Source organism: Pecten maximus, chromosome 8 (genome assembly GCF_902652985.1).
Source record: "Pecten maximus chromosome 8, xPecMax1.1, whole genome shotgun sequence".
NCBI classification, from domain to species: domain Eukaryota; kingdom Metazoa; phylum Mollusca; class Bivalvia; order Pectinida; family Pectinidae; genus Pecten; species Pecten maximus.
Window position 1 is genome coordinate 6,340,654 of NC_047022.1, and position 11,843 is coordinate 6,352,496.

At 35.9% G+C, this 11,843-nt stretch overlaps 1 protein-coding gene across 1 annotated transcript in view; it reads right to left on the reverse strand.

Moving 5' to 3' along the window:
* Positions 1-4,696, reverse strand: part of LOC117332963 — a 24,813-nt gene extending 20,117 nt beyond the window's left edge. Inside the window, exons 1-4 of the mRNA XM_033892053.1 lie at positions 4,639-4,696; positions 2,530-2,763; positions 1,945-2,163; positions 1,579-1,704 (exon numbers count right to left, since the gene is read on the reverse strand). Coding sequence (XP_033747944.1) covers positions 1,579-1,704; positions 1,945-2,163; positions 2,530-2,763; positions 4,639-4,696 — 637 coding nt within the window. The remainder of the gene's footprint in view (positions 1-1,578; positions 1,705-1,944; positions 2,164-2,529; positions 2,764-4,638) is intronic.
* Positions 4,697-11,843: the final 7,147 nt, after the last annotated feature.

The following is an 11,843-nucleotide window of genomic DNA, read 5'->3' on the forward strand; positions in this document are numbered from 1 at the left end:
GTAGTAACATTTTAATCCTTGTTAATCGGTAAAAGTGTAAACCTTGTTACTCGGTAATAGTTTAACCTTACGAATCGCTGAAAGTTTAAGGGATGTAACCTTTGTAACAGTTTAATCCTTGTGTCTCAGTTACATTGTAATCCTTGTTCCCCAGTTACATTGAGATATATAATGCTCTATTGAAGTGTAAAACAATGCTACAACTATAAGATTGTTTTTGGGTAGCAGTTAAACCCGGGCTAGACGGTAACAGTTTAATATGTGTAAAACAGTAATATTCTAACCAGTATTAGACAGTAACATATTAACCAGTGTTAGAAGTAAAAGTTAAACTAGTATCTTAACCAGTATTAGACAGTAACAATGTAACCAGTTTTTGAAGGAACATATTAACCAGTGTTAAAGGTAACATTTTAACCACTGTTAGATAGCAACATATTAACCAGTGTTAGAAGTAAAAGTTAAAATGGTGTTAGACAGTAACATGTTAACCAGTGGTAGACAGTAAACGCTTAACCCGAGTTAAAACGTAAGAATGTAACCAGTTTTTGAAGGAACATATTAACCAGTGTTAAAGGTAACAGTTTAACCAGTGTTAGACAGTAACATTTTAACCAGTGTTACATTGTTATCGTTGACAATATCGCAGTGTAATATTACCATTATATTGTCGTTTTCTGTCTAATCGTTGTCTCTGTAACAGTGTTTTCTTGACGCTTTGATATGGTAATCCTTCCTGCTGTCCACTTAACCTCTTGTAGTTGTCACAGTGTAATCATTATATCCGTAACAGTGTAACCATGATAGCCGTAACAGTGTAATCATGATAGCCGTAACAGTGTAATCATGATAGCCGTAACAGTGTAATAATGATAGCCGTAACAATGTAATCCTTGTCGGTGTGACAGTGTAATCATTGTCGGTGTAACAGTGTAATCATGACAGCCGTAACAGTGTAATCATGATAGCCGTAACAATGTAATCATTATAGCCGTAATAGTGTAATCCTTGTCGGTGTGACAGTGTAATCATTGTCGCTGTCGGATGATAATCATTGACGCTGTCGGACGATAATCGTTGTCGCTGTCAGTGTAATAATTGTCGCTGTTAGTGTAAACATTGCGACTCTCACGGTGATATACTTGTCGCTTTTATAGTATTTTCCTTTTTCTTTGTTTGGAATTGATCCCTGTTTATTTGATGCAGTAAAATCGTTCTTTCTATGTAAGAATGTAAACCGGCATTTTTGCAATGTAATGTAATTTTTGTCATTTTGTCTAGTAATCATTGTTCATATACAGTAATCCAGTTATTGTCGCTTTCATCACAGTGTGATAGCTGGCTTTATCAATGTGTGATATGTGCTGCTGCCACAGTTGTTGTTGTTACTGTGGCGTTGTTTCTGCCAGAGTGGCATCCTTATCAATATCAGAATGTTATTTATTGTCGCAGACACCCGCGGAATCCCTGTAAATCTTTAAGTGTCATATTTTGTCATGTTTGCCGGATCAAATCAGTATGTCGGGAACCACACAGACCAATACCATCCTCCATCGATCCATTTCTTCTGAAAGTTACATCTTCTTCCTGTTCCGGACATCAGTTTTTTCAACTCCTGTACGATTTCTGTCACAGACTGGTCGTCACGTTGTCTGATCGTTGGCATCTTATGACAGGTAGTGTCGAGACAAGAAACAGGTTTACCTGTAAATGTAGAAAAATCCCTTTATATCAAATGAGGTTTTTTTTTAATCTTCTGAAGGTTTCGATATTATATATACTACGTCTGTTATCATAAATATGCATGATAAATGTACATAAAACGTGATATAAGAATGTCATTGATTATTGCTTCTTATGGAAGCAAACTACTCCATCACAATAACATGTGGTTGCCATTAAATTTTCATGCATGCCACCCTCTCTAACATTTCCGGTACTAACCTTCTACAATGACTTCGCAAAGAGTTAAAATACCGGATGACTTTGTGATCCTGAGGTAGCGACCGACAGTGTCAGTGGGACAGACCAGAGTCCTTAGTTCAGCAGAAGGTACGTGAGCTTCAGTGTAATTGTAGCACAGCTTGCTGTTTTTAAGATGACCATTTTGTCCAATGGCGTTTGTCTCTGCTATCTCTACGATGAAATCTTTCAGCCGGTGAGCTACGGAAGAAAATTTATCGAACAAATGTACCACATTGATTAATTTCTTCATTTTTTTTCATGATTCAAGTAAAATACGTTAAACATCGTTGAAAATAACATGATAATGATATGTAAGTGTACGCATCATTTAGACGGCATTTGTCTCTATTGATGTTTATCATGTGGTATCGAACTGTTCATCTACATTTACACTGTATTTCAATAAGCTAACAAAGATGTATTTCTGAATATATCTACACCAATGGTATGAATTACATAGTTATTAACATGTATTAAAGAAATCTTAGTAGACCTTTTGTAATACTGTGCTTTGGTTTTGTTATATATTATTTGATTATAGGTTGTTTCAGGTATCTGTCTTACCATAGTTTAATCTGTTTTGAACGGAGACATGATCGATACTGAAGACACCTTCCAGGTCCACCTGCCACCACGGGTTATTGTCCGTAAGATGTGTTGCTGTACAGGACTCAGCTTTATAATCTGGATTGAGATTCCCGTCCACACCTCTCCTTGCAAACCCTTGATAAGACACAGAAGACTGAGTTGCCGGTTTATTCAATGCTATGTTGGTCAAATAGCATTCATTCCCTGGCACTAAATAAAAAGAAAAAAGAAAATATCTAGTTTATAGTATATCAAGACAGATCAAAAGAAAACAAGAGGCTCATTGGGCCTGTATCGCTCACCTGGTTGGATTTGACCAAATGTCAAAATACTGTTCATGTTCAATTACAATACTCTCTAAGGGACTGAAAGACCATACAGGTTATTTTTACAACATATTTGTGCTTAAAGAAACCAAGTCTCTTAGGGTGGGGAAAGACCCTTGGGCCTATTTTTACATAAGAATTTTGTTTATCCCTTAACGTCCAGCCATGTCATACATAGTTATGGGATGGAGGGTCAAAGTAACTATTTTTGCAAAATCTTTTCCCTTTTCACCAAGGATGTTTCTGACCAAATTGGGTTCAAATCCATTTATAACTTGATGACTAGTAGTGATTTAAGGAATTTCCTCTATTTCCCCTATTGGGCCCTGCCCCTTTGGCCCCTTGGGGTCAGAATAAAAATGTATACAAACACTTCCCCCCCTTCCCCAAACGATGTTCCTGGCCAAATTTGGTTGATTTCCATTTAGAACTGTATGACACGAAAGCTTCAAGGGTATCATTCAGTTTAGATGTAGGCTGCCCCTGACGGCTACGTAAAGATATTGACGTCTGTAAAGGTCCTTCAGTTTTAGCTCAATTTGGTTATGGTCGATGACGTATTGATTTGATTCTAAGATATGCAATGAATATAAACTGTACCTATTCATATTGTATATGTATGTTTGTACGTAAAATATATCATATATAAATAAGGTTGACAACTACTAATGTAGCTCAGGAATTAAAATGACGACAAACAAGAACATTTTTTGGTTTTGTTTGTTTTTGTTTAACGTCTTATTAACAGCTAGGGTCATTTAAGGACGTGCCAGGTTTTGGAGGTGGGGGAAAGCCGGAGTACCCGGAGAAAAAAACACCGGCCTACAGTCAGTACCTGGCACCTGCCCCACGTAGGTTTCGAACTCGCAACCTAGTGGTAGAAGACTAGTGTTAAAGTGTCGAGACACCTAAACCACTCGACCACCGCGGCCCCTTACCACACAAATAAGAACAGCAAAGAATAGCGACAACATTCGGAGACCATAATATCAACTTAAAATCAATAGAACGAGGGTAAAAAGGATACAAATTTGCATGACAAATTTCTAATTTCAAAAGGGATAGCATGCAATTAATTTTCAAAAATGAAATATCAACTATCCGCTTGACTTTGATAGAAAATATAGGAATAGCCGGAACAAAAAATAAAGCATATCCATTATCCTCTTTTCTATATATGAAATACAGGGATACGTTATTTTATTATTTCTGTTCCGGCCGTTAAATCCACTTCATCATATATACAAAGTTTAATCTTTCCAGCATCTTACAAGCCAGTGATGAAATAAGATATTAACATTCGAACTCATATGCGTCTTTGACGTTTTGTTATGATTCACCTGTGGGGCAGAAATTATATTGAAATCAACCAGTTGTATTGAAGAACTCAGAATGCCTGCCCATGCATTTAAATGCAGCTGTCATACTTAAAAAAAAACATGTCTCTGTACCTCAACAGGAACAATCACATTTCTAATTGAATCAAGCTCTGCTTAGTTATAAAAACAATGCATAACTCCGATACTGTATGACGTGTATTTTATCAATTTTTAATTTTTTAAATTCAATTGAAACTGCTTTGCCGAAAACGAATTTGCTTACTATAGCATTTTAAATGTTAATTTATACTTCTGAAATTCACAATTGTAGGTATTTTTTGTGCTCAACATTCATCATTCCGTTTAGGATATCAAAGGAATTGGTACGCGAGACATGGAAACAAAAATCGTAAGAAATTATGATTAAATGTGGTTTTTACCTGCGTAGCAGCAGCAACAAAACACCAAGAAAACTGTCCACCAAAACCTCCACGTCATTTCGGATAGACCTGTCACAACTATCATTGGCAGTCAAATCTGATAAACTGTTCTGAAAGCTTGACTCTACATGAACTAAGCGTCGATAAGAATAATCAATAATGCTGTTAGTCATTTGTGGGAAATTTGCTGGTGATAATCAATTATTACGTATGATTATATCACTTGCTAGTATTGGCATTGCTTCCCATTTCAGGTCTAACTGTAATGTTTCGGTCATTAAGTCCAAAAGACAAGTGAACTTATATCATAGCAAGGCGTCTACTGTCCGTCGTTCGTCCGTCTCCCCTTCCATTTGCCCGACAGTTGTTCTTTTGCATTCCTTACTGATCACAAAGAACCCAAAGGATGGGGCCGTTGGGATGATGCCCAAAATATGTTAGTTAATTAGTTAATCCTTTTAATTTATATTTGCCATTGACTAATGAATGGATTCAAACAACATTTGGAGAGTAAAGAGAGAGTAAAGACGATTTTAAAGAGTTCTGCTGTTAGCAGTAATCAACTTCCAGAATGAAGTCCCAGACAGTACATGGATAAGATCATTAAAAGTCATGTCGGACTTATTCCTCACCATCAGGAATGGTCTAGCGATCATGGGGTGTCCAAGTGGCTGTGAAATGTTACATTGCCAGCAGCATGCATCGTTCAGCAGTGGTAATTAGTGAAAGGAAGGAAACCTCTTACCATCAATCACTGATTGTTTCATCATTCTACAAGCCCCCAGATGTCACAGATACCGCCAAATCTAGGAAATTTATCAATGAAATTTCATCTCTCCCCAAGATCTTATTATAATTCAATTAGCAAAGTTAATCTTTAACAAGTTTACAAACAATCATTAGATATTTTATATATCTCAATGTGTAACTTATTTGATATTGACTGGTAGTCACCGTTTTTGTATTGTGTTACATACTTTTTTTTTGTTATTATCTGGATGTAAAAACAAATTAGAATGAAAAATGGGACAACGTTATATTAATCACCGGAAAGCTTAATTATATCATCGAATCCTATGGAACGACGCTATTGAGCTTATCGCTGAAGCCAGAGCAAACATAAACGAAAAATAAATCTTACAACTTTTTTGTTTTTTGATTATTTTTTTTTTTTTTTTTTCGTTTGTTTGTTTGTTTTTTGTTTTCTTTTCTCATGACCATCCTTTATTTCCTTTAAATTACCCCAGAGGTCGTGGGGCCGCGGTGGCCGAGTGGTTAAGGTGTACCGACACTTTATCACTAGCCCTCCACCTCTGGTTTGCGAGTTCGAAACCTACGTGGGGCAGTCGCCAGGTACTGACCGTAGGCCGGTGGTTTTTCTCCGGGTACTCCGGCTTTCCTCCACCTCTAAAACCAGGCACGTCCTTAAATGACCCTGGCTGTTAATAGGATGTTAAACAAAAACAAACCCCAGAGGTCACTTATCCATCATCCAATTCACAAAAAAAAGGAGTTTTTTAATAATAATTTTACTAACAGTCCTTCATCACTCTCTGACATCCACTTATCCTAAGACAGCTCAATTCAGTGACCCAAATATGAACCAAATGAGATTAATATTCCGAAAATAAAAAAATGACAAAACAGATAGTTTCCTTTCCGTTTCCTCCCTGTCATTGTTGTTTTGACACTTGAATACCCGGTAATATATAATGGCATATGGATCAAGCGATTGATTGACCATAACGTATATAAGGTCGTCTACTTCTGCTTAATTCCCGTTGTTGCTCGATATTTATTTAGTTTTTTCCTAATCCTAATCCTAATCAGGCTATATAGAAATAGATTGTGTGTCTTTTCTTTCATTTCTTTCCATCGTGCCCTGATATGGCCGATCACGGCTAGCATAGTTTGCAATATGGCGTCGGATCAAGTGTGAATTTTAAACCAGCCAATATGGGACCAAATGGTTGTTTTGGGATTAATAAATCTGTCATTTACCCATATATGTAAGATATGTGTTATGTCTCGCCCGCTATATTGCATCTTCATCAAAAGTCGAGCTAGGTGTAGAGGTACTATATGATTGATAGGGGCCGTAACAAAACTGGAAAAAATAAATATTCTTTAGAATTGCTTGCGAGCATATCGCATAACATAACAGGCTATTTTTGTTCTGAAACTTAAATCGATATTTATGATTACAGTTGTAACTCTCGAATGTCTATTTAATATGATCCGATTAAAGGTCCTACTGGATTATATAACAGTACCGATATTTACGTTATAATTCCACAGTTAATCTATAATTTATTACAATCAGAGGGAGGTCGAAAAGCGATACGACGCCGCCATGCGTGATAGTTACACAGACGACATGGATACATCATACATGTATAATATACAAAAGGTTGGCTTACCTGGATGGCTTACCTGGATGACTGAGACCTGCTTAATAAAATGAAGACGATGTTTTTTAGACATTTTCAATAATTTCATAAGTTCTGCAAAATAACTACTATTTCAAGTAGTCTGCTAATTAGACGTTTACAACACTATGGGAATGACTATAGGAGTTGTTTGTCTTGTTTTTATGTTTTTGTTTATTATTTTTTTGTGAAGGGAGGAATGTGCTTGTTTTGATACAACGATCAGACCAATGATGTCAACTTAACTGTTTATCTGACGTATAACAATAGTATAAAAAATAATAGTATGCATTTCGTCTAAATGAGAAATGCAATTGATTTATTTTTTTTAATTTATTTATTTTTTTACTCTGTCAGTTTATAAATGCAAATGTTTATGATCGACAACATATTCTTCTAACGACTCTGGTGTAATCAATGGTGAAATAATAGTGAGATTTGAAATTACCTATAGTATGATGTGTTACGTCATAATCGATAATTTTTGCCAGTGTCCTACTCGACAGTGAACCATGGGGATATGTACCTAGGTAGCCAATATCCTATACTAGTTAGGATACTATATGCATTTGGAAACCAGTAAGTCAAAAGATTGAAGACAAAACCTCAAGTAATGTAGATTTCGCTACCAACCGTCATCTTTCAGGTATTGGGTATGGTCGACATTGACAATTAAAACTACGATGTAGACCAACACAAACAAGACCAATAACATTCTAGGACGAGGAAAGCATATTTGATTCCAGATGAAGTGGTTTAATGTGTAATCTAACATACATTTATTATGTGGGGTCCTTGTCAGAAAATTGATTTAATAGTTGTAAAACATTTAATATCTGTGGTTATCAGGAAACATGGCGGTCATTTGGAAAGTTGAAATTACATTTCAGTGGAGTAAATGTGTAGGTTTCAGTCCCTGTGTACAAATAAAGCCAAGTATAAACATTTTATTTCAGCTATTTACGATATTTCATTTTGTGGCGCAAAATCTGGATGGGCGGAATTTATTAGTTGAAATACAGATGTAGAAGTATTTAGTATCGCTACTAGTCATGAACAAGTGAACGGATGATGATTGTTTTGGTGAGAAGCACCCTAGGGGACCAAATTGTGCATTTATAGTAGCACTGACCGAGGAGGAGCGGGCCACTTAGGTGAAATATAGCTTTTTGTTTGTCCTTCTTCTTTCAGGAAAGAAAGGACGGAATTTATTAGTTGAAATACAGATGTAGAAGTATTTAGTATCGCTACTAGTCATGAACAAGTGAACGGATGATGATTGTTTTGGTGAGAAGCACCCTAGGGGACCAAATTGTGCATTTATAGTAGCACTGACCGAGGAGGAGCGGGCCACTTAGGTGAAATATAGCTTTTTGTTTGTCCTTCTTCTTTCAGGAAAGAAAGGACTTGATCTTTATTTTGTCTAAAACATGCTTTGGTGAAAGTGAACAAATTTTGTGTAAGCGATGGATTTCCACTACACCTACTACTACTACTACTAATAATAATAATAATAGGCTTTATTTAAACTGGATGACATATTGAGTCAATGAAACGTCATATATATATGGTCCGGTCATATAAAATGTTCATTATCTACAACAGCTAGGGGTATGGGACAATGATGTTTTTAGAACTGAAAGAATTTTTCCATAAAGGTTTGGAACACCCTTTAGTGAAGGTAGCCAATTTTGTATAAACTACGTGACTTGAACCCTAGGTATCAAATTGGCGTGGGGATCAACAATTCCTACTACGTATTAACCATTGAACTATTAACTAGTGTTTAGCTCAATAATAGTAAACTCAGATCGTATCATTGAGTTATGTTAGACTGGAAAAGTAATAGCCTAACTGACACTTCTAAACTTCCGGTGACTTTTCATTGGAAAATCTTCTGTCGAAGTATTAACCACAAATCAAAAACCAAAATTCAGGGCGAATCCTCTAAAACTATAAAAGCAATGTGAATATTACTGATCAAATTCTAGAGTATTCAAAATAAAACCCCAGTGGTACAGGACGCTAAAGTAAGAGACAGAGCAATACACAGCTCCTGTTTGTATGACATCATTTTCCCGGGCTACAAACACAATCACAAAAAAAATAATTTCGGGTCCATCATCAAAAGCGAGGCCATATGTTTTGAAAGAGAATTACATCTGTGTTGTGGTGACTGCGACAGGAGAAGAGAAAGCCTGGTGCCAAGACCGCTTTAGCAGGCAACTGGTATTCAAGATAGAAAGTGTGTTATCAATTTCACATACTAATGTATTTCGTTTAATGATGTCGAGGGAATTATCGTTTAATTACAAATGGATATTCTGAAGTTGATTGAAAAGAAGTCTACAAACGATCCATAGATATGGTACAGAGTAATGACAGATGGAACAATATATTTTCTAGCGCTTCAGTGACTTCATGACCAATATAACTTAAGCTTACTATTATGGTTTTGAAGTTAAAATGGAATATTTAAAATGCGTCACTTTAAAATGAGACTGTTTCGATAAGGCAAAACAATATAATATATATTGCAATATATGTCGCTCTTTTCAAATAATGTATTTACCTTGTATCAGATGAAATGCAGTTATTAGTCTAGGGAAATTGTTATACAAGGTCAAGGTGATGTCAGTGGAGTACAACATGTACATTATGCTAGTACCCAAATAGTGTCATTGTTTCAAAATATACTAAACAAATACCCCAACAGCAAACGTTATACAGTGAAACCTGTCTAATCCAACACCTGACTTTTCCGACAACCTGTCAAATCCGATACTACCGTATTTCGTGATGCCAAGTGTAGTCAACAACAAAAACCTTACTTTTCCGATACCCTGTTTAAAAAGCGACCACCATATGGTGTCGGATTAGACAGGTTTCACTGTATTTCCTTTTATCTAACAATATCGCTACATAGAAACATTAAAAAAAAAATATTTTCGCCATCCTTCATTTAGAATACAAGGAAGGTGAACATGTACCCCCATCTACATAATAACTGACCCTCATGGTGTTATGTGATAGTAAAAATATGAACTTAATCTGACTTGAGGTTAATTAGGATCAATATGTACAGGCTCATTCCATTTATCAACTTTTATAGATATGCTATCTGACCTTTTGACCTTGACTGAATATCAACATGTTATCAGGTGTTCAGTAGGCATGTTCTTTATGGGGATGATGTAATGATGTATTCACAATAAATTATATTTTAATATTGGCTAAGTGCGACCATCAAACTAAATCGATGACTACTAAAATGTAATAAAATGTAGACTCTGATAGTGTCATGGTATGAGGAGAACATGAACAGGGTGTGCGCTGGTTAAAACGTTATGAATACACAATATTTGGATTAAAAATATGGTGACATGGTAAGGTACTTATACCTGTGGATTTGATTGTGTAAATAACATGTTTTCAGTCGTATGTATCGTTGGAGACATAAACTTAGCTGACCCTCAGAACTGACATCAACTCGAAATGTGGAAATTTCTCTTTAGTCATTTATTAGGGTAGGTGTCAGTCCCCTTGTACTAATGAAACCAAGTCAAAAAAGTACATAGCAGTATCATTCATCAATTTTAACTACAACACACCTCATTACTATTTTTGGGCAATCTTACTTATCTTATTTGGAGATATTTTAATCACATCAATACGAATATCTGCAATAGGAAGTTGTAATTTTGATTGTCAGCATTTTTCGCTTAATGTAAAAAAAATCTATTACTTAAGATCCATCACAATTTTATCCCAAAATTGTAATTTCTTATTTTGCTTATATTATGCCTATGTTCATTTTTCTTTAAAAACTAATTATTTGGTCTTGGGCTATAAAATACATATAAAACAAATACAAGAAAAAGTTATGCTCTACAGGAAGATTCTGTGGTGTTGGGGTTGGCTTGGTTGATCTGTTGGAATGGTGGCCATTTTATCAAGGCGGTCGGTAGTGTTCTGACCAAGAATTCTTGGCGATAAGTCAGTGGTCCAACAGAAGGCGCAATGCGGCATTTAGTGTGCCGGGTGTGAACCATGCATTCATGATGGGTTTCTTGACGAAATTGAGGAATGGGTCTAGTCCGTTGTGTCCCGTTCCTTGGCTAGTGCCCCCTGTGCTACATGTTTTTCCGGGACGCCAGGTACTATCATTCCCCGGATTGTACCCAGCAGCTCAGGGAAGTTATTTACCAGGGGCTCCTCTTGGACTGGCGAATGATGGGGGACTTTATAGTGAAGGCGATTTTTTATGGCTCGGCTTAGCCACTTGCTTGGTAGTTTTTTATTTTGACCAACATTGGCCAATTAAGGATTAAATAAAGTTATGTTGAGGTGTTTTTAATCAAGCAATCATAAATAGAAAGGGAAATATCAATCATTGCTACATTACAATTCATAATTAATTTGAACATGACCAGATGAGCGAGCTATCTCCCTTTATCTTTTCCTGTTGAAAATTAGGTAATCAGCAAGTTTTAAATTGTTTTAAGTGAATTGAATAATGCTTATGTCAATGAAGCTTAATCAAGTATAATAAATAATGTTCGCCGTTATAGTGTAATCCTTGTCACTATTACAGAGTAATCATTGTCGCTGTCAGAGTATAATCCTTGTTGTTGTAACGGTATAATCCTTGTTGTTGTGACCATATAATCCTTGTTGTTGTAACGGTATACTCCTTGTTGTGGTAACGGTATAATCCTTGTTGTTGTAACGGTATAATCCTTGTTGTTGTAACGGTATAATCCTTGTTGTTGTAAC